The 23,811-nt window shown below is 38.4% G+C and overlaps 1 protein-coding gene across 2 annotated transcripts; it reads left to right on the top strand.

Moving 5' to 3' along the window:
* The first annotated feature begins 6,798 nt into the window (after positions 1-6,798).
* On the top strand, positions 6,799-23,503 carry ZBTB41 (zinc finger and BTB domain containing 41). 2 transcript variants are annotated; one of them, XM_057364233.1, is made up of 11 exons: positions 6,799-6,890; positions 7,589-8,792; positions 9,958-10,165; positions 10,806-10,875; positions 12,604-12,751; positions 13,423-13,552; positions 14,122-14,217; positions 14,746-14,852; positions 16,282-16,387; positions 17,409-17,497; positions 18,222-23,503. In XM_057364233.1, the coding sequence occupies exons 2-11, from the start codon at positions 7,670-7,672 to the stop codon at positions 18,863-18,865; spliced, it is 2,721 nt and encodes a 906-aa protein (XP_057220216.1). In that variant the 5' UTR covers positions 6,799-6,890; positions 7,589-7,669; the 3' UTR covers positions 18,866-23,503. The 2 variants fall into 2 exon arrangements, with proteins under 2 accessions (XP_057220216.1, XP_057220215.1); XM_057364232.1 differs by having other exon boundaries at positions 7,557-8,792.
* Positions 23,504-23,811: the final 308 nt, after the last annotated feature.

Genomic DNA, 23,811 nt, shown 5'->3' with positions numbered 1-23,811 from the left:
TTTGCTCTTCCCTCCACTGGAAGCTATGCAAATAACAAGTCTAGCAGACTGCACTGTTGTGCTCACTCASTGTGACTCTCTAATAGTTTGACATTTCTTTAGGACCATATTCCTCTATGTCAGAAGCCACAGTGATTCTGAAAATAGGTGTTATACTTGTAATTCAAGACAGGAAAGAAAAAAACTGTATCTGGCCAAATTGATGCAAATTTGACATGTTCTCTAGCAATAATAAGAGGTGGATTTATTCAATCACATTTATCATGAGCAAAAGTATGTATAATTATTTTGTACTGTATGCCACTTAAATGTGAGAGGCCTTTTCCAAACATGGAGCAGAAATTCAAAGTTAGATGGTGGTCTCTCTTAACCACCTGGTCTTTGAAGTGGAGCTGGCCAGAAATTTTGAAGCCTTTCAGAAGGAAGAGAGTGAGGTTTTGTACTTTATTTCTCTGTGCCTAATTTGTGAACTGGTTCTCCCCCTCAGCTGTTTTTATTAAAAATGCATACTTCTTTCCAAAATGAAATAAAATTAATCTTGGAATAACAACAAACTACACCAAGAGAGACATGTACAACCAATCATAATGTACTGAAATTCACTGAGAGGGGTTTAGCTCCAGTGRCACCCCAGGGAGCAAGTTGGTTTGGTTCATTTTTTCCTTTTGGGAGGTCATCGTTACAAAGTGATTGTTATAGGATTATTTCAGAGTTTCATGCTTACTTTGGAATGACACAGAAGTTGTTCTGCTATTGTATTTATACAGATATTTTGCTAACTATTTAATTATTGTTATGCTTTTTATTTTGGTTAGTATTCTTTAAAAATAACTCTAAGATAGCCATTTCTTGTGCAAGCTTCTTGTATGAGCTGGCTGTTTATGAGTATTGGATTGCTAACAAAGCAGAATTAATTCTGAATTTCCTYWGTTTTTAGTTAAAACATTTTTCTCKGTGCTATGTGCTTGCAKACTGTATGTTCTAAACTGCTTTTTTACTGGAAGCAAGTTTATATTGCTCAAGGTTTTTAATAGTGGCTCCAAAGCATAATTAATTAATTTGTACTCTGCCTCTTGATATCAGAATCTAGTTATATTTTCTTGAGAAAATGTTGCAGTTACTATTCAAGTGTAGTTAAGTAAACACATAATGWATGTCAGCTAAAATAAAATAGGATCCTGAAATTCTCACACTATAGTGTTGCTCCAGAAACAGATATAATGCTTTCATTATGTAATATTTGTTTCTAACAGAGAAGAGCAGAGTTACACAAGACTTGTAAGCTTCACAACTGCAGCCTTTTATCCTGGCTGTGAGTAAATGGGCAATGCATCACACAATATGTAAATTCAGATAAATAATGACAGTTAAAATGCTTATCTAACACCAAAATATCCTTCATTTTCTGCAATTGTGTGTCTTTGGGGGAAAATGTGTTGTAGGTTACACATATTTTAGACTTCATAATTCCAGACAAATAGCGTCTACAAATAACACTGATAGTGATTCAGGAGGGTACAGAGCAGCATTTTAATCTCCTCCTACACCTTGAAGTACCCTGCCTCTCTAGCAGAGAGATTGAGTTTGATTCCCTGACAACTGTAACCATGTCAAGGTCCATCACAAAGGGAAGGAGAAGAGCTCTGGGAAGCCTTGATAAACACTGAGCTGATAGACATATCTGAGTGCTTCTCACTGTCCTTATAATTACACAGCAGATGTTATCTGAAGGCACAAAGGCTTAATAGCTGCTGATAATTTGTCAGCTTCATGTGCTAACCTTCCAACAAATTGCCATCATCAGCCGTCCAATTTTTTTAGTCCATTCAGAAACTTCTCTGCATTATACTCTGTTTCTGAAAAGCCTTCAACAGYAAATGTTTTATTTTCCTCTTCTATAAAAATTACTGAGCACATTGTACACACCGGTTTCTGCATGCACGTATAGTTATATCCTAACCTGTGTACCAAATTCTGCTTTCTACTGGGTGATGTAAGCAGCTTTTAAACATGGTAATTTAAATGAATTAGCTCATTCAGTACCTCTTCTTCTTCGTGTCACTGCAAGCAATGCAATTTTTAAGACCTTGGAGGGTGACAACTAATTGCTAACCTGAGCAAGAATTAACTTTGACACCTTAATGCCTCATTTTTTCAGCTCCAAACAATCCATGAAGTGAAGTAGGCATTGCCTCACTACATCAGCCTAACACTACTTCAAACATGYTCTGAAGTTCCAAAGCTGAAAACTTTTTATATCCTTGCAAGAGTAGTAGATWAAAAACCTGGGATCTTAAGTATAAATCAGTACAAACCTGTCACCTGAGGCCTTCTGTGGCAGAACCCCTAACTTCACATTCTCTAACAGCTTGGATAGATAGAAGAATTTAATAATATTATATGTATTACTACTTTTCTTAGGGWTTAAAAATACATTAATACTTATGGAAAGGATGGAGAGAGAGAGCAGRATGGCTCTTAGGTGTCCTCTGTGGCCCAACAAACAGCACCAGGTCTGACTGTAATAAAGCCCCAATTACCTAGTCTAGGGGAGGATAGCTGGCATCTCCYTCTACCCTGTGATTTAATTTGGCTTGTCAGCCAGGGATAATTGGTTTCTGGTTGACTGAAAAAAGTGACAGTGACATCAGCTCCCTGCTACCCTCCATGACTGAAATTCTTGTTGTCTCGTACCAGGGCTTTGGCACTCAGGGTGCTCCAGCAGCTCTACGGGTCTTTCACTGAGCAGTGCAATGGAAATGTAGCAATGTAAGACACAGAGAAACCTTTTCAAACTGTTTACTCTACACATGTTCATAATATGTTTTTGAGAACTAGATTATTTCTGTACAGGAAAGTGTGGTTATGCATGTTCTGTTTGATAATTTGATAGTATTGTTGCAGTTATGATGGTCTAAGGCAATCAATAAGGCAAGATTTATTGGGAGAAGCAATACATTTTACTAATCAGCTGATATGGCTGGCAAAAGAAYGATTTTGGGCATATGAAGCCTACTCAAGGTCGCATACCTAAAGCTGAGGCACTGTCTTGAGTTCCAGTGTTGACATACACCAGCTGAACTAATAAAAGAGATTTAATTTCTCCCCAGTCATTGCCTTTTTTAAAGGAAAATACCTCTTCRATGCTAGTCGCATTTTATTGCAAAAGGTTTAATATATTCTGTTGAAAACATCACCCAAAATACCAGAAAATAAATATGTTAGGTCTTTGTTGCTTCTTTACACAGCTTCAGGCAGGGGGTACAGGTTTAATTTACAGGAATTTTGTAGCACTGCTTAAGACTTACATCACTACATGGCAGACAGATATTTCCTCCAGTGTTTTTCTCTCTGGTTCAGCTTTCCTCTCACCCTCCCTCCTTTCCCCTGAGCTTCCCCTGAGCATTAGTGGATCAAGTGGTGCAGGCACAGATGGCAGGAAAGTACACGGGCAATTTCTCTCTACCCAAGGACTTCTTCAGTTGCTGTCTTTTTCAAAGTGTGAAGGCAATGCAGTGCACCTATAGAATCGACCTGTAGAGCTGTTCTAGTACTGAGTAGAGAATTATCAGATTTAGCATTTCTGCTTTTTTTGTGASAGCAGGGAGTGTCTCTTGTTCCTGGCCCCTGCTGATTTCACCTCAGGGCTGCACTGGATTAGCATTCCATGAGGAAATCTGTTCTGTAGAGTCTGTAGCCATATAGYTCTCTGTAACTGTATGAATCTGGAAAAAGATAGCAATGGCCAAGATCCTTGTTATTCAACCCATGGCTGCTTACAGAACACTCCAGAAAACATAACCCCAGCAGAGCTAGTGTCCCCASTTCCCTGCACTAAACTTCCCAGAAGGAATGAGGCAGGCTGATGCAGTCAGAGTGGATCTGACCTCCTTCTCTCCACATTTCACTTGCTGCACTTTAGAGGGGAGACAAGGGGAGAAGCCTGATCAACATGATTCACGTGWCAAACATCCATAATAGTACAACCAGCCTCCAGCTGATTAGTGCCCCAGAGAGTCCTSAATTGGGAGACCAGGGTGGTCTTTTCATGGCCTATGTGAAAGAATTTCTTGGCAATGGTTCCAGCAATGGACTTTATTCAGCACTGTTGGCTAGAAAACCTGTTGGAGTCTCTAGGCAATCTTATAACCCTTTCACTTCACAGCCTAATTCAAAACATTTGTGTGTTTGTGGTGATTGGCAATAAAATACAGAAAAATCTCAGACTAGAGGAAGTATAGGCTTTGTGGGTTCTTCCCTAGGTCACACCCATCACTGACACATCTGGGATACAAAAAGGAAGAATGACAGCAGGGGCCATGTTTCAGCAGTGTCATGCACATAAACCCATGGCAAATTAGCTACAAAATTCCTAGAGAGAGAGACATTTACCTTAGCAAAAATGTGACCAAAGTAAAGGCAGCTGTTTGGAAGAGGATGTGAATGCACGTGCTACAAGATTTATAACTGGGTGCTTACAGTGATCAGCTCTTAAGGAATTGATTGGGAATTAACTGAAATAACTCAGCCAGGCATTAAAACTTGCAGGCTATTTTTATGTAATTTTATTTCTGTTTAGTTGGCAGCTAAATACTTAAAGAGTTGATTCCCTATCTGTTTATTGTTTAAATAGTATTAGATTCAAGCATCTGTCATTTCTAGCTTCACTATAGCCCAGAAGTGAAGACTTTGAGCTGGAGAATGAATATATCAAGATGAAACCATCTCCTCCAACACCAAACCTTCTTGCCCAAAGCTACTTCCCAATTTCCAACAATTCAAAGCTATTTRTTTGATAAACATACTGTTTTCCTGGACAAATATAAGCAGCTGCATTTGCCAATTCACCAATATAGGTGAGCAAGTGCTTATTSTTTGACTGATGCTGTCTTTAATTAAAGTAGATGTGAGTTTTCAATCTCTGAGGGATACTCTATTAACTGGCAAGAAAATGTAGTATGAATAAGCATTGGAACAAAAGGGATTAATTTAGTTAATTTTTKTCTGTACCGTTTGTACTTTGTACCAGCTGCAGAAGACTGAATGCTGAAAGAACCATAATGACCTGAGATTTCAAGGACATTTTGTTTCCAGAGCATAATTATTGTGGCAATGCCAGGCATGGTAATGGATCACTTAGTGCCGAACGGTTTTTCTTTGAACTAAATCCTTCATGTATCATAAAACAGCAAGAGAAAAAGAAGTGTTACCTAGGCTTGTGTTAAGTCAAAATGCCTGCTGAACTTGTACAGTTTGGCAATTAGCTGTAGGCGTTTTGTAGACTGCCAAGAAACCACATTGTGCTCAACATAGAGTAAATAATATCAGCAACAGCTAAAGAAAAAATCAGGCAGTTATCTAGGGCAAAAACCCCRAACCCTTCCCCAAGCCCCCCAACAACACWGAAAAAAMTMTGCAAGTCTCAGGCCTGTTCYAGGAAACWCTTTCTTAGCTTGGTTRTGCTTGCTGGCAAAACARYTCTCATCAMAGTTGCATTTTCCTCATGTATTTCACTCATGAAAACCAATGAAGCACAGTTTTACACTTTCCAAATGAGGGTATTTGCTATGGAAACAGTAACACCCAAAAAGTCAATTACCCACTAATGATGTTTATATGTGCTTGTTATTCAGATTAGAGTGAAATGTAAGGCTTAGCTTAAAACTTAAAAGTGCCTTGCTCCAGAACTTTCTTTTTCCTTGCAAAATAATAACAGAGAAACTTATCAAATAGAGAATCTCATTTTTAGAGTTTATGTACAGTTTAACTATGGCTCTACAGAAATAAAAGTTCATGATGCACAAGGAACATCCTAAAAGAGCAGATGGCTCAGAGATAAGTAGATTTTTGTCTTCWGTGCCAGAGAATCATAGTAATCTTGATTGCTCTAATTTTATTGACACCATTGTTTCACTACAGAAGTAATAACTAAATGCAAGAACTAATGCTACTTAAAATATTATCCGAATAGTTTGCTAGTAAATTAACTTAATTGATATATACTACTAAAAAATGGGAAAAAAAAAACAAACAAAAAAAACAAAAACAAACCAAAACCAACGAACAAAAAAAATCAAAATCAAAGCCGAAGCTAAGTAATTGTACACTTCAAGGAAAATGCTGTGCTGTAAGTACAGGCAGTACAGCAACACTCAAGAGATATATACTTTAGGAACTTTCAGTATTTTTACTGAAAAACGCAGCACCTGYGAGTCACGCTTTGTTCGGTATCCATTTACAGATCATAAACACAGAATGCATGTCGTGGAATAAAGCTTAATCCTGCATTAATCCTTCTTTAAAGCTGTCAGGAAAACAAGCTCATTTTCGGTGTCACGTTGTCAGTGGCAATTGGGAAATGGAGCTGGAATGAACAGAAGGCAGAGCGCCTTCGATCCGCTGAGGAGCTGCATCCCGGGGGCTGCTCCTTTTGCCATCCGGGAAGCGCGGAAACTGGGAATTTCGCAACTATTTACAAGTGCTTCAGAATACTCAAGCAGAAAACAAATTCAAACTCATGTTATTGAACAGAACTACAGGAAGAACGAAACCCGGGAATTTCACGAGTCCTTATGAGCACTGCTCCAAACAGGGAGACAGAATCAGTGAGGAATCATGGCGCGAAGCCGGCGGCAGCTCGGCCGTGCCTTGTCCCCGGCGCTGTTTGAGCGAGCTCTCCCGGCTTTCGCTCGCTATTTTTGCCCTCCGGGCCGCGTTCCGGCGCTGGGCCCGGTGAGGGCGCGGCCCCTGCCAGCCCCGCCCCGCTCGGAAGCGCCGCCGTGACCCCGCTGACGCGGGTAGCTGGGCCCGGAAGCGGCGGGCGCGGGCCGGAGCGGGGACAGCGGCGTTGGGTGGCCGAGCGGCCCCGGGGAGCGCCCGGCACCGCGCAGGTGTGAGGGACGGGGCCGTGCCGGGGCAGCGCGGGGGAACGGCACGGGGCGGCACGGCATGGCCGGGACGGGACAGGGGGGCGGGCGCGGCCATTTTAAGCACCGCGGGACCGCCGCGTCCTCCGTGCCCCGCTTTCGGTCCCGCTGGGGCCGGCCCTGCTCCGCCCTGAGCTCCGCTTCGCTCGGCGGGGGCACAAAGGCAGCGTCCCCGAGTCCCCGGGCCGGGTCGGGGGAGCGCGGCCGCTCGGCGGGGACAGGCGCGGCAGGGCAGGGCCGGGCGGCCCCGGGAGGCGCCGGGCGGGTCCGGCCCGGCCCGAGGAGCAGCTGCGGTGGCTTTGCTCTGTTGGGGTGAAACGGAACGAGAACGAGCTTCGGTGTAGTAATAATAAATAACTGCACGCCCGTCCCGGCGCGGTGCGCAGGCTAAATGCGTCCGGCAGCCGAGCGAAGCCAGCCCAGCCGCCGCCTTAGAGCTAATAATAGGCAGTGTCTGCTCACTGGCTCGCTGTGGGTTATGCCACGGGCTGAAAGGCGAAGAGATTGTAGTGATTTAATAAGAGTCTCAGCTATGCAGATACAGAAAACTGAGAGTGAAATATAGAAAGCATTAATAAATCGAGAAATGTTTAAGTGCTGAGAGTCATTTTTATCATGATTCTTTTGCAGAGTATGAAATTGCTGTTGCATATTTTCTTAAGGTCCAGAGCAGAACCAAGTCGTCACAGGAATTCTTTGCTGATCACCTATGAAGCTCCTGATCCWGAAGTTGCACTTTTGCAATGAAGAAAAGGAGACGGCTCGCTGCAAGTGTAAATGAAAAGGTTCATCTTGGCCATGAGAAAGATACTTCAGAGCAGATTCTTGTAGTGGACTGTGCACAAGAAATTGTCTCCAAGCCTGCAGAAATAGCTCCTGCAGATCAGCTCGAATCTTCCCAAGAACTTTCACCATCACCAGAACAAAGAAAGCTCCTAAGCTCATTGCAGTATAACAAAAATCTACTTAAATACTTAAATGACGATAGACAGAAACATCCATCATTTTGTGATTTACTCATAATTGTAGAAGGAAAAGAATTTAGTGCTCACAAAGTTGTTGTTGCTGTTGGGAGTAGTTATTTTCATGCTTGTTTGAGCAAAAATCCAAGCACYGATGTTGTCACATTAGATCATGTAACTCATTCTGTCTTTCAGCATTTGCTTGAGTTTCTCTACACCTCTGAGTTTTTTGTGTATAAAAATGAAATTCCACTAGTGCTGGAAGCAGCAAAATTTTTAGATATCATAGATGCAGTGAAGTTACTAAATAACGAAAGTGTTTCTAATGTACAGACTGATGTGGTAACTGATGCACCTACACCAGTAGAAACACTCAGCGAACTGACAGGTAAACTATTAAACAGTCATCAGTGCACTTTTTGTGGTCGAAGTTTCTGTTACAAGAAATCTTTGGAAAACCATTTGGCTAAAGCCCACCGCCCCCTTTCCCTGGATAGAAAGCATGGGTTAAAAATGGTTGAGAAGGCCAGCTTTTCCACCAGGCGCTCCACGAGAAGCCGTAAATGTCCAGCTAAGTTTGATATCAGTGACAAYGAAAGCGGTGATGCCTCTGACAGCAATTTGGAAAAAGTCAGTTCTGACAAGGAGACATCTGAGAGAAGTGAATTTGAAGACAGTGAAAGTGAGTGCAATGTGGATGAAGACGGGCAGGAAGAGGAAATGTCAGGGGAAGATTCGGAATCTGAAGAACAAAGTGAAAAAGAACAGAATGATGCTGAAGAGGGTTCCGAGGCAGTTGACTCAATGGGAAATATTCCTGAAGGTTTAGCTCCAGTCATCATTCAAAGCAGTAGTAAAAAACTACTGCAGTGTCCCAAGTGTGACAAAAAGTTTGATCGAGTAGGTAAGAGCGAGTTAGATTGATCTCCTTCCCGTTTACCATATGGTGGTGCTGTTTGTGTGGGAAATAAACCAAGAGCTTTCTCTGTCCTGAAGGGTGAACATAGGAATTTCTGGATTATCTCACTGATCCAGTGTGTTRCCCCTTTCTCAAAGTGTAGTAAGTTGTTGTCTGTGGTGTTAAACAGTTTCAATAAATTATCTGAGCACATTATTTTAAAATTCTGCAAATACTACATTTGTTTCTCTTTCACTGCTCTGCATTCTGGTTGTTTGCATGGTATGCAAAAACACACCTACTGTCAGAAATAAATGGCTTGTGAGTATTTAGGGTTGGAATGGGACATTTTGGTTCTGCACACACTGGAAGCCCTTTTCTCTTTGCCCTTATTTAGAATTYTATTTCTGTGCTCAAAAAATGCTTGACAAGTATGCATTTAAACAAGTGATACAGAAAGTATTTTTTTATGAGCTTGTATTACAATGGACAATTGATTTTTATGTTAAATTTATGAGCTATAGAAACTCATAAATTTATAATACTGAACATGTATGTTCTGCAGAGGAAAAAGTAAAATCTAGTACTAAATAGAGAGCCTGCTGTTAACTCAAGATAGGTGTATCCACAGTATAGGACAGAATTCTGTCCTCAGAAAAAGATTGACAAACGAGGGAATACAAGCGGTGTGAAAGAAATGCGGGAGCAGTATTTTTGTTTATGGTAGCATGTTGTGTTTCAAATACAGATARTGTGCAAGGGTCTGTATCTTCCATTCAGTGTCTTGCTGCTTGAAAGTATCTTAGTTATCACTTGTTGCGAGGCTGCTCACCATTCTACARAGTGCTTCATGACCAGTGTAGTGAAAGAATAGTACTGTAACTTGCAGTGTTTTGAGAACAGAATATGCTGTGGAGTTGAAGAAGACTGACTCATAAGCCTGGCACAGCTTTACCGTAAGATGGAAATGTTTGGAGGGACCTTGGATCCAACACATAGGTGAGCACTGGACAGTTTTCAGTGCAGTAAATTAGTAGGAATCTTTAGATGAATGTGGAGGGTATTTAGAGCTTGATTACCGTAAGAGAGATTGTAGAACAAACCCCAAACATGCATATTGCACRTGACACCTGTTCCAGGTCATGCTAACAGATTTGGTTTTGTTGTCCAGGCAAATACGAGAGCCACACGCGTGTCCACACGGGGGAGAAGCCTTTCGAATGTGATATTTGTCACCAGCGCTACTCAACCAAGTCCAACCTGACAGTGCACAGAAAGAAACACTCCAGTGACACTGACTTCCACAAGAAGGAACACAAGTGTCCCTACTGCAATAAGCTGCATGCAAGCAAAAAGACCTTAGCAAAGCACGTCAAGAGGCGAGTATGAGATAATGTGTCTGGCATTTCTGAGGAAGCATTTTTTTCAGTTTAAAAGTGAAGATAAATGTATGTATAAACACAGCATATTCTGCAGTATTTTTATAAMAATTTTTTCAAATAAGTGCCTTTTCAAAGGACATGGGGATTAGGAGTGTCAGCTAACCAGTCATAAGAAATAGCAGTAGGGTTCTATGGGGGTTCTGCCATAGGTTTTTATTATAAATTTCTCTCTTTCAGATTAGCAATCAGTCACAACCACATCAGTCTTAATAATTATCTGTGCTGCTTTTAATTTGAAGGCAGAATAAAATGCCTTCCTTAGTTTTAGATGTCAGTGCTTTCCTGTTGATGACAATAGGTGTCTAAATCAATTCTTTTAGATAAATAATGTATGACAGATAATTGCAAGGTATTATTTTCTTCTTTCTTTGTAAATAACCATAAGATGAAACTGCCCTCTGTCATGGCAACTGTTGTATGAGATTCTACAGGACTCCACTGCTTTCTACTTACTTGTGTCATTAGAATTGTTTCGGTATCAGTGTTCTGTTCTGCTAGTGTGGTGATCAGCTTATTTAAAGCTTAGAAGTAGGTATTTAGTGTTTGGATCAACTTCATCTTTCTGTCTTTCTCCTAGGTTTCATCCAGAGAATGTGCAAGAATTTCTTTCTATCAAGAAGACAAAGAGTGAAGGTTGGAAATGTGATGTAAGTAATCCTTTAGTAATTTTGTTTTTTCATATAGTTTATGCTCTGTGAACTTAAGTGAAAACATGTTRTATGTTTCTGTGAAATCTCAGAAAGCTCTGTATGTGATGGTATGCTCTGTATGTGATACATTTCCTCTATATGCTGATTTAAGGACTGAACTTTGAATGTACRGCCTCCAGGTCAGATAGGTAATACCAATTTGAATTCTAAAATAGTTTGAGRAGTATTTTTTTCACGTGATTAGTTATTACTGTTATTCAAATACATTGGTTTACAGATGATTAGACTTGAATGTTATGAATACTTTGAAAACAGTATTTGCTCTCCTGTTAATAGCACACATCAAGCACTGGCCATAAAGTAGACTGTTTTAGGAAGGATTTTCAATAGTGAGGATAATATATTTTAAATGTGAGACACTTTCTCATTTAGCTGCATATGCATGTCAACAGAGGTGTAAATTTTTACTAAATTTAACTCTAGTTGTAAAATCATAGAATAATTCCCTTGATTTTTACCAGGAGAGGTATATGTGTGAAACTACATAGCTACGCCTGCTTTAAAAAGGAGTTTGTAGAATTTCCATTGTCTCTGTGTATGCTACCAAGTAATGTTTTAAGGTTTCAGATATGCAGTTTTGTTGTTGTTTTAAGGGAATTGGTTTCCTTTTCATTTTTTAGGGCAGCTGTTTCGTTTATGCAAGCTGCTGTATGCTCCTCTATATGTCTGTAATATTAGGTGCTGTAACATAATTACTGTCACTAGTAAACATACAGTAGGAACTTGGGAGATAGCAGCTGTAGGAATTTGTAGGGTTCATTGTGCAGCTGGTGGGATCACGTTTCATCAAAGGATGTTATCTGCCYGGTGAAGTTGTATTGTGTGAATGTGTTACAGATTCTGTTTGTTACTAGATAAGAAACATTTTAATAGTGGGAATCAATTGTGCAACATTGTTGACATTCRTTCTGGGAAAGTATGTTAGCAGATGAGTGATGTGATAAACTCCACTTCCTGGTTTGTGGGTTTATTTTTTAACTTGAAAATTGTAAATAGAACTTTTTTAAGAAGTGAGCTGCTGCTCTTGTGCAACTCATGTGCGTTGAAAATGGACTTGAATTGCAAGCGGGTGAAATTCCAACTTTTATAGCAGTTGGACATTGAACAGGACCCTTGGGTGCTGTGCTGTGACTTTGTTTTCAGGTTGTGCAGTGTGTTCTGAGGGCAAAGGTGCCACAGATGTGAGCTGCAGGATTCATTCAGGTTGTTGGTGTATGCTGTACTCTGTGAACAACAGGATTTGGTGACCATATTGTAGTCCTTGAGGAACATGAGCGAATTAACACAAACAGTAGATATTCATAGTAAAGAAAAATGAGAGGGCTGTTATACTGTGCACAAATATGGAATTTTCTTACATTTTATTTAACATAATGAGTTTTTTAACAAATAAAGTTGCTGCTTTTGATTTCCTTATTCATGTGTGCTCTGAGAAGCTGATTGCACGAGTTAATGTGTGGGAGTTGTAGTGCTCAGTTGAGCTGTCATAGACAGCAGCAAGAGTCTCACAGGGAAATAAGTGAGAACTCTGTTGATTTATGTTGAAGCATGGGACCCACCACACTGGTGCAGAGATCAGATGAAATAAACTATTATGAGTTTATGAACAGGAAAAAAATCTGGTTATAACTGATGTATCTTTGACAAAGTGTGTTATTATTTCAGATTTGTAAGAAATCTTTCACTCGAAGACCTCACTTAGAAGAGCATATGATCCTTCACTCTCAGGATAAACCCTTCAAATGTACCTACTGTGAAGAGCATTTTAAATCCCGGTTTGCAAGACTGAAACATCAAGAAAAATTCCATCTCGGTATAGAAACCTCCTTCTGACATGTAAACACTAGATTTAAAGTAAAACCTTCGCCCACTGTTTTATGTCCTGGTCAGTCTGGTTTCCACCCCACCTCATTTTACAGTTCTCTCTTCCACTTTTGGGGGAGAGTGGTTTGAGGGTTTTTTGTTTGGTTTCTGTTCTGTTTGAGGCATTGTATTGTTCCTAGAAAGTCAGAATTTTGGGGAGGAAGAAGAATTAAGTTTATCTTGGTTTRAGAACTTTTTTGCATGAAAGTGATTCTCAGCCATGGAATCAGATTCTTCSTGAAATTTTCAAAAGACCTTGTTCTTTTCTCCTGAAGTATTCTGAAGGCTTTTTATGCTACTGATTATTTCTGCTGGGTAGGAACTACATGGGTGAAAGGAACTTATTGTTTCAAGTGGTCTAAGTGGGCTTAATTGCTTTTGACAATGAATTCTAAATTTTTGCTTTACMGTCAGGAAGCTCACTAAATTGCCAGGTCCTAGAAGTAACTTGGCAGAAAACTCACAAAATCTAACTAAAGTATGCTGACTGTGCTAAACATTGATAATTTATTAGACAAAACTTTTGCTCTCTAAATTGATGAGGGTTTTCAGAAGTAACCAYGTGCACTTGTTTAGTTTAGCTGACAGTCAGTCCTACTCTGTGTTTCTGTCTGCTTGTAGGGCCTTTTCCTTGTGATATTTGTGGCCGCCAGTTTAATGACACAGGGAATCTGAAACGCCACATAGAATGTACTCACGGGGGAAAGAGGAAATGGACGTGTTTCATCTGTGGAAAATCTGTCAGGGAACGGTAAGGAGCTAAGTGGCTACTTCAACTTCAGCAGAACAGAGGAGTATTTAGCATTTTATAATTGCTGTTGAATATGCTGTGAGTTTTTAACATAAAATGAGACCATTTCAGAACATTAGTCTATTAAAATGTAGTGTCACAGCCACAGGTAGCATGTGATTTTCTGAGCACCTCTAAAATTAAAGGTGACAATTCTAGGTAATCATTTATGAAATGTAAATATATTAAGGAAGTCTTATCTCTCATTCGCTTAACTTAAATCTCTTACTGTTAAGAAACTTAAGTTTCTCTGTTGTGCAAACACATCTTGTGATTTTTTTTGGGAAAGATGTTTTCTTTAATGTATGTTTCCCAAATGTATGTTGGGACCATATTTCATTTCTTTACTGATACTGTTTCTAGACCCAACTATTTCAGTAAACAGGTTTTCAGACTATCTTTGAATACATTTAAATGTGTGTATATCTGAATAAATTCATTTGGATAWGTTGTGATCCATCATAGTATGCTTCACTTTAAAGTAGCAGGGCCATTGCTTAAAATTAAATTTTACTGCATTTGTTAAACAGAACAACTTTGAAAGAACATCTGAGAATTCACAGTGGAGAGAAGCCTCATCTTTGCAGTATTTGTGGGCAGAGTTTTCGTCATGGAAGCTCTTACAGGTATAGATTTTTTTGAACAAGCTGCTAAACTGTTTTGCCTACTTGGTGATATGTTTGCATTCATGTTACTGACATAAATCTTTATAATGTATGTATTACAACTCTGAGAGCATTAGCAAATGCTCTAAACATCTTTCAAGGTTAAAAATATATTAATAATCTGTGAGAATTCATTTAATTTTTAGTCCATTAGTGACTTAAACACAAACAAAATCCCCTATAAATTGTGTATCAAAGCTGAGTTTCTTGCATGTCTTAAGTTTTTTCATCTTTCTTACTCGAAGAGAAAATAARCAGAGGACTAAAATATCCCACTAAATTAATGTCACATAAGGGAGTTCAGCTCAGTTATCTCTTGCTTTCTAAGAGCAGTTCTAAGTTTCTAAGTGTACCTCAGCTGAAAGTTACTTCCTGATATTCATGTGAAGCATTAAAGACTGCATTTTCTGGTATTTTGCATCGAATTAGCAGTTCACATTATGTTAACAGAATTGCATTTTATGGTTATGTTTGTGACTAAATATGCAGACTTCATCTAAGAGTGCATCATGATGACAAGAGATATGAATGTGAAGAATGTGGGAAGACATTTATTCGGCATGACCATCTGACAAAACACAAAAAAATACATTCAGGTAGGTATTTTCTTTAAAATTGGCTTCAGAATTACTATTTTGAAATACAACCAAATAAAAAGTTAATGATGAATATTTCTTTTTCAGTACAATGCAATGTTTTAGGCCTGATAAAAATTCCTGCCACTCTTTTTATGGTCTGCTAAATTAAGGTTAATCTTACATGTTTTCAARGTTTAAAAGCCAAATGTTTCCTCCACAATAACATAGAAAGCCGAGGGACAGTCAAAAACATGTAACGGTGAATTGCTTTAAAAATRATACATACAAAAAGCAAAAGTGAAAAAGGAGGATTTTTTAATGAGTTCAGATTTCTTTTTTTTAATAGCAATTGTGTGAAACATTATTGCCACAACGCAGAAGRAGCTGTCACAGTCTCTGTCAAAGTTTGTACACTGATCACTTTAACTTCAGAACATCAGAGAAGATGTCAGACTTTCTGAAGTCTGTCTTATGGGAAAGAGGGAAGGAAGGCTGAGGGAATCAGCCCTATGAACAGATTGGGATGATCAGGAGGAAGAAAAGAAATCTGTTGCGCTGAGAGCAGAAGGGTTATCAACTGTATAGGAAGAGCAAAAATTAACCAGTAACTCTTTCACAACTGGATCCTGAGGAAATAGGGCCTCGTAGGAGGCAAAATACTTTGTAGGCAGCATGAAAATATGAAAGTGATCAGAGTCTAAACTTCCTGAGCCTTTATTCTGAAAGACAGCTTCTTTCCTGGTGTTTGAAATCGTAATGTCTGCTATGAAATAAAGAAATCTTTGAAAACGCCCAAGTGCGAAAAAAAAAATCCTCTTTTCTGCTCTATTTGCTTTTCCTCCTCTAGAAAGTTACATTCTTTGACTGTCCACACCCCTACTTACATGAGAAGAAATATTGTGCCACTTTGTGGAAGATCTCAAGATGACTAAAAAGCATCAAGATACTTTTAAACAGCAGCATAAAAGAAAAAGGTAACTATGTACATCAGGATCATTCAAAAGATAAATACTGTGGTGTAATTTTAAATTCTCAAAAGCAGTAGCTAAAAATAGGTGTGTTTCAATGAGCTTCTCTTTTAAAATAGCTTAGAATTAGTGAAGATACCAAATTTCMGGTCACAATGAAGAGAATACTCTCTTCATTATTCCCAGTCATTCACTTGTACCTCTCCTGCAGTGGGCATTTGGGGAAGTGTCTCTTGGCTTGAACAGAAATGTCTTTGTAGGAATGATATGGAATAGTTGTATATAACAGGTGGTGAAATCATTACTCTGATAGAACCACCATGCTTCCTGAATTTTCYTTTTCAACAAGAGAGAATCCTTCTCCAAGTGAAGTGTGGAAGAGCTTGATTGGCTGAACTTTGGGAACATGGTTRTAAGTCATAAACATCTAGTAAGTTCCAAAAGATTTAAACAGAATTTATTGAATTTTGCCCTTGAAGGTGAAAAAGCACATCAGTGTGAGGAATGTGGAAAATGTTTTGGCCGTCGAGATCACCTCACTGTTCATTATAAAAGTGTTCATCTAGGAGAGAAGGTTTGGCAGAAGTAAGTGTGGATTTTTTACAACTGCATAAATACTTTTGTACTGTAACTGATGTTGTTGGGGCCTGCATCTATGAGCAGAATTCTGTGTGTTTGTCATGCCTGTTACCTCAGTCTTGAGAGGTAGCATTATTACAGTTTGAAGGGGATGTCAGAAAATTGCCTTCATAATTAACAGAAGATATTTTCTTTGTAGCATAATTAAGTAAATAAAAGCATTAAAAGGATCAGATTTTAATCTGTCAGTTATCTGTCTCAGTGTTGTTCTTAATTGATGGTTTGCTGTAATATTCTCATTGCAGACTAGTTAAGACTAAGTTATTAGTCATCGTAAAAGCACTGTGAGAATTATCCCACACCTAAGGTATTTTAGAAGCTGGCAGCAGATTAGTGGCTCTGAAAGTAGGTAAAAACTTTTAAACCTGACTTATGTCTCTAACCTAAAAATGCAGGGAGGTTTGAAAATTCTTGAGCTCTAAAAAATAAACCTTCCAGAGATTTGAAATTAACAGCCCTAGTTGTTTTTCAGATGATGTGTTTTAGTTGCTACTACTCACTAGTGTTGTGTAGAAGCCATTAAAGATGTGTCTGATTTAAAACTACATTGTTTATTCTGGTTCTTTCCCTTGATAGGCTACTGCCTACCAAGGGAAATTCTACCATTCCTAGAATCTTGTATATGGCTTGATTCTGTCAAATAAAAGCTTTTTGTGAGTATTTGGAAAAAAAAAAAAAAAAGTTACTTTTTAGGAGATTTTTGGGGTCAACAAAGAAGTTKTAGTGGCATTTGTTCTTTGAATACTTAAATGCCATTCCAGTACAGAATAAGACTGGATATTGAAAAAAATTGAGTAGATGTTTTTGGTATGTAGATGCCAGGAAATAGGAATGTAAGTTCCTAGGAAATTTGGAAAGTTTGATAATTAACTGTTTTGCAGTTAAAGATTTCAGAAAGGGCTGTGCACATAGCTTTGTTTTAGTTTGTTACAGAAAAATAACATGAGATGTCTTTTTTTCTTTGAAGATATAAAGCAACATTTCACCAGTGTGAAGTCTGTAAGAAAGTTTTTAAAGGGAAATCAAGTTTGGAAATGCATTTTAGGACACATTCAGGTAAAAATAAAATAAACCTCAAACCGCAAAACATGTAGGAATGTATTTTTATGTATCTATTRATTAAATTATTTAATTCGTAATGGTTGTTGAGCATTCAGGACAAGAGTGGGAGACAGCAGCAAGATTTTATTCATGCTCATATGTTGGTCATTTCTGAATGCTCTTCTCTGACTGTTAGCTGGAATACTGATAATCCCCAGATCAGGTTTGTGGGACACTCTCTACACCTCCTCCTTCAGTTCACTCATTTGATTCTTGCCAAATTTACCCAGACTTTTTAAATGTTTCTATGCTCCCAAGATTGCTACATTTCAAGTGATAATCTAAACAAGGATTTGAACTCCCATTGGAAAGGGTTATGTCGTTTCTGTTTGACTTTGTTTTTCCTGCCTTAAGTTTAGGAAATTGTCCTTTTGAAATACATAGAAGTACAAATTGAGCTCATTTAAGCCCAGCATCATAGCCGTTAAAAGACTGTTCTTTTTTATTTACTTTATATTCTGACATAAATCCAAAGTATTGAGAGTATGCCAGTGGAACTTCTAAACAAACTTCTTATGGCTCCCTTGATTCCAGAATTGATGCTAAACTTGCACCCTTTTTTTTAGTAGAATTGTTTTATAGTAGGTCTCAATGCCATAATCCATGGAAGGTATTTGCATATTTATGRGTTATTTGTTGTTACTCAGAATAACTGATTGATACTTCTCTGTCTTTACAGGTGAGAAACCCTACAAATGTCAGATCTGTAATCAGTCTTTCAGAATTAAGAAGACATTAACTAAACACATGGTTATTCATTCAGATGCTCGACCTTTTAATTGCCAACACTGCAATGCAACATTTAAACGAAAAGACAAGCTGAAGTATCATATTGATCATGTTCATGGATCTAAGGCTGCAGAGGAGGCACTGGCATCTTCTCCAGAGGAAAAGCTAGTCTCCTTACCAGTGCAGTACACCTCTGATGACAAAGTGTACCAAACTGAGGCTAAACAGTATGTGGAACAGTCCAAAGCATATCAATCAGAAGCCAAAACTTTGCTGCAGAATGTATCCACAGAAGTGTGTGTGCCTGTGACTCTGGTCCCCGTGCCCATGGCAGACCCCCAAGCAGAGCTGGTACAGCACAGTGCTCAGCCCCACAGCATCCTTCCCCCCCAGCCAGAGCAGCCGGATTATCAGCGAGCTACAGAGCTTTCCTTCCTRGAGAAATACACCCTGACTCCACAGCCTGCAAATATTGTTCATCCTGTAAGGCCTGAGCAAATGTTGGATCCCAGAGACCAGTCATATCTTGGAACTTTACTGGGGCTAGATACAACTCCTGCTGTACAGAATATTTCAAACAACGAACATTCATGAGCAGACCATAACATTCCACCTAATTTCCTAAGCCAGCAGCCACCAGAAGGCTGATATGGCTACTAAGATTTATATTTTATATTTTATTTGGACTCATTAAGCCTTCTGCATAGTTTTGGGAAAACAATTTGTTTACATAATATTTGAACATTTAGGCACATTTTGATGCATACTGAAAGAGTGTTTCTTGTGATTTTAAGAGTTTTTAAAAATCTTATAGATGGTCTTTTAAAAATAATGCTCTGAAATATCTTCTAAGGATAGTGGCTGAAAATGTAATTACATATCTGGCTATTAATTTTAAAAAAATTGCCTTTCTGCATCTCACTTTGAGTTAATGTTTTAAGTKGAATAGGAAGCATTCTGAAAGAATAAGGACTATATAAAACTCATGAAAATTTGTAAGGGCAGGCAGGGTTATAAAACACAAACTTTGAATTACGTTTCACACAAATTAATATATAATATTCCTTGAACCTGAGGAATTTTTGGAGTGTTTTAAAGGTGGCTGGACTCTGGAGCCTAGCCAGTGGACACAGGCACTAGGTTCTTCTGAAAAGTGATTTGKGATACTTTATGAAGACACTAAACAAGATATTTGATGATCCCCCTGAGTACAATTAGGCTGCCTAAATTTGGCCTCTTGGTTCTTTTTTGRTCTTTAATATTGAATAATGTGGGAAGATCTAGACAATGGTATTGTCTGATTTTCTGCAATTAGTTCTATATAATTTTAATATGCTTTTTTTTCTTGCTTTTTCARTCTTTGTCTTCTGAAGTGTACCACACACTCTAACTTTGAAAGAAATGGSAGTGTTTGCAAGGTCATTTTAACCCATGAATGGTCAAAGGATTGGCATGGTTTATCYRTGCTAAAGCATAAATGATATGAGGGTCCCACATTAATGTGYCCATTTTCAGGTTATCTGTGATAGAAGAGAAATTTAAAAACTGTTCCAGAACAGTACTTAATTTCTATTAAAAAAATCAGTAATTATAAATCTTTTGTGAGTTGCTAATTAAATTGTTTTGTTTCTCACTTTCTTGTACTGTGTTTATAAACCAAAGTCAAACTCTTGAGAGTAATTTATGTCTAATCATTTTTAGCTTTTGTTTTACTAGACATAAGGGTTTTTTTCAAAAAAACCCATTTGCAACTACAAGTTTGGTGTCACCATCTTGTATAGTTTGACCTCATCAAACTTTCTTTTTTAAGTCTACTTTAAAAATAATTATTCTGTGTTTGTTGGGTGAATATGATGCCAAAGAAAGTATCTGAAGTAATTTTGTGATCTTCATAATTCCTCAGAAGAATTGCATCATAAGATTGTCATCTTACTAAGAAGAGAATTAAGATKCAAATTTTCCCCCAGTTTTCCCTATTTTTAAATTAGTATCTCAAAGAATCTTTAAAATGGGAAACTGGACTTACGTGTATTATTATAACTGTAAATTAAATTTATTCAATGACCTGAGCACATGGGAGTTGTAGTGATGAGATCTCTTATCACAGTTCTACAGACTCTCAAATGGCACAGATCATTTTAGATTGTATTCAGATACTTTGGTGTTAGATTCTGTTAATCATCTGCTTCAGTGTTGAGCAGTTTGCAGGAGAGGGGCCAGAACTGCCTGAATGTTCATGTTTTGAAGCTTGTACCCTAATGGATTCTTAACCTAAATACACCAAAGATTTCTGTTAGCTGTTAAATAGTGGCAGAGTTATAGAATTTTAACTGTTACCAATATTTAAATAGGACTTAGCCAAAGAAGCACAATAGAAGTCCTAAACTATAAAAGTTCAGTTTCTAAAACAGGACTACATATGTTTAACTGTTCTATGTTTGTATCTCTAAAGTAAAATTTAGAGCTGTGCTCTGGGAATGTTCAGACTGACATGCTGTAAATAAATCTGGGAAGAAGCTGAAGACTAGCAAATACACAGCAATAACAAGGCCACTGAATGCCACCTTCTGAAAGGACACTATCAAGTATGACCCTCTCTGCTTTCTAACTCCACCTTCATCTCTTTTCAAAATAAAACTGTTTCTGTCATCTTTACACTCCATGGCTTGAAAATGGCTGGTTTATGTGTAGTTTTCAAGTCTACATGTGTGTATCATATCCATATTATTCATGTGCACATGAAACATGATTTCTACTGCATTAATAATTGTACTGTAGAAAGTAGCTCAGCATCAATGGTGTTAGTGCAGTGCTCAGACTAAAAGCCTATTTCTTGGTTATTTCTTGTCTTTTCTGTCCTACAGTAGAAATAAGTACTATAGGATTTTGACAAAACAGTGGCTTCAGAGTGGTTGATCACTAATTGTTTCTTTTAAAGTCCAGTCTGTTTGGAAGGCACTCTGAGAAACACTGAAGTGGAATTTGGAACATATTTACTTGATAATGTCCTTTGAAAAATAATTTCATAATTGTGCCTTTTATGTATATGCTAAGGAATGGCTTTTTCACTAGTTCAGTTGTTTATTCAGAAAACATTAAGGTCAATAACTTTCAAAGGGCTYCATGTTTGTGCATGCCCAACAAGAAATGGACTATAAAAGGACTCATTTTTCAGAAAAACGAGCACTCTCTTTGCTGTTTGGGTGAYCAGAATTGCTAGTCATTCCTGGAAAAAATTAACTACTAGTTCTTTGGTGTTCTTTTGTTTGCAGATAATCCTACTAGYTAGTGTTTTTACCTGCTGGTCAGGCTGGATCATTGCCAGTTGACAGTGAAAGACAATAGGAAAGCTTATGTGCTAGATAYATAGCTTTTATTTTTATTTAATATCATGAGCTATAATTCATATGGCTTTACATCTATTTAAAATTCATATATGAGCAAAATAAATTTTCATGGACTGGGACTTCATTAGATAGGTGAAAGAATCTTGTTTCTGCTTGATAGAGGATAGTTCCTGTTAGGAAGRCTGGGGTTGAAGGGCAAAGGTCTGCACCTTGCAGCTCATGGGTTGAAACTCCTTAGTGTCTGCTCCCTCATCAGAGTGTGTTCTGTTAATGTGGAGGGGGCATTTACAAATAATGCTTTATCTGGCAGTCCCTGGATCAGCTGAGTGTTTATTGCCAAAGAAGGAAGAAGTGTCTCTTTTAAAAAGGTCTCTAAAGAGTGATTACTGGCACATTGCAAAAAGTTGGTCTTCTCCACATGCTGAGCTTTGGGAAGAATGGAGTCTGTGYTGGGACTCCAAACTGCTGCGTGGGTCTGAGAACTGATTGCACTCGTTCTGTTTAAACATTAAATTCTATATTTTTTTGCTATACCAATTTCTGGTTGTAGACTGGGTTACTGCCTTTAATTCTTGTAGTGGATTTTATGTTCCATTTATTTATTTATATTGGAATTTCCTCTTTTGAGCACTGACACTTTTCTTACAGCRGTATATCCCTCATGGTTTTTTTTCATGCTGAACATTGTAATGGCAAAGATATGTCTTCTGTAAGCCTGTGGCTTCCTTAAAAATACAGTGCTACTATATAGCCTGGATTATAATTCCAGTTGTAGTTTCCAAAGATGGGTCATGCCAGACCACAATGACAAAAGATGTATTTGGTTCCATCAAAGAGCTGAGCTTATTTCTATATAACGAATGTGAAAGAGCTTCTAGAATGGAAGAATGCTTCACCTCGCAGTGCACTTGATATGAAATGTGTGATGGACTGCTAAGGAATAAATGACCCTCAAGTTTTTAAATTTAAATTAACTTCAGTGTAGAAGTTAATGAATGTAGCATTATGAATGGATTCTGAGAGCTGTTGTAGATGAATAGGGTTTTTTCCCCCTTGATAACAATAAAAAAGCTATGATTTTTTTTCCATATGGAACACACAGACTGTGTGTTCCCCATATGCCTAAAGCTAAAGGGAAACAGTGCATTTATCTGTAGGTCCTTGCCACATGGAATCTTGCTGTAGAATCGTCTCACAACGATTTGGTTGTTTCAYCATGTGCATCGAAGAATGTCCCTGGCAGAATGTAATGCAGAGCAGTCACTTTGCTTTAACCCATAAGGGTCTTTTTCATGATTCTTAAGAAAAATGTTTTGGTTTAAAAGGTTKTGATCGACTAAAGATAAAAATGACATAATGCCCCATAACCATTTTGATCATGTTTAAATGTTGGTCTTTTTATATGAAAGAATAAGGTGAAAAGAACTCAGTATTTTGTCACTGGTATGTTGAGATAATGTGTTTTAAATGTGATCTGTACAGGTTGGTATTTTAGATGGAGGTCTTTTAACTTGTCTTTTTTAGGGGAAATCCTTYGCTGTGAGGAAGAGTTAGGAAGTGTGCTGTAAATGTAGAAGTACTCAGTCCCATGTGTAACTTTGTTTGCTATGGAAAAGTAAAGTTCTTTTGTCCTAACATTGTGTGCTTCACAGGATTTCTTGCAGGGGTACTTCAGCTAAGCTTTGATTTCTGCCCCCCTTTTGTTTTTAAACAGCATGGAAACACAGTACTCTGTGTGTCTTTGAATTTTAAAGCTCAAAGAATGAGAAACTGATGTTTTTGAAATCAAACTGATGTTTGATGAAAACAATGTTTTCATCAAATTTGTGCACGTCTTATTCTACTTTTGATTTTAAAATATTTTGTAAATTAAATTTAGTTACAAAAAGAACCCATCTTGGCTTTGCTTGATTCGTTTATTTTCCAATGTGGGGAGGAGTTTTTCGTCACAGAAGTCTGCTMAAGGCCGCTGTGTTGTTGTTTCATTTCGAACCCTCACGACAGAGCCCTCACGCGCAGTGGTCGCGGCCGCCCGCGCTCCGGCCGTTTAAATGAAGCGCCGGGCGCTGATTGGCGGMGGGGCGAGGGGGCGGGCTGGAACGGGCGCGAGCTGCACGGTGATTGGCTAAGGAGCGAGGGGGCGGGGCTAGCGGGCGCGGTCCTTGCGGGGATTGGCGGAGCGGTGGTTTTGAA

The sequence above is a fragment of the Malurus melanocephalus genome, unplaced genomic scaffold (genome assembly GCF_030028575.1).
Source record: "Malurus melanocephalus ecotype Western Australia unplaced genomic scaffold, MMel_1.1 scaffold_37, whole genome shotgun sequence".
NCBI classification, from domain to species: domain Eukaryota; kingdom Metazoa; phylum Chordata; class Aves; order Passeriformes; family Maluridae; genus Malurus; species Malurus melanocephalus.
Note: the sequence above shows the minus strand (reverse complement) of the source record. Positions and strands in the feature narration are given on the sequence as shown.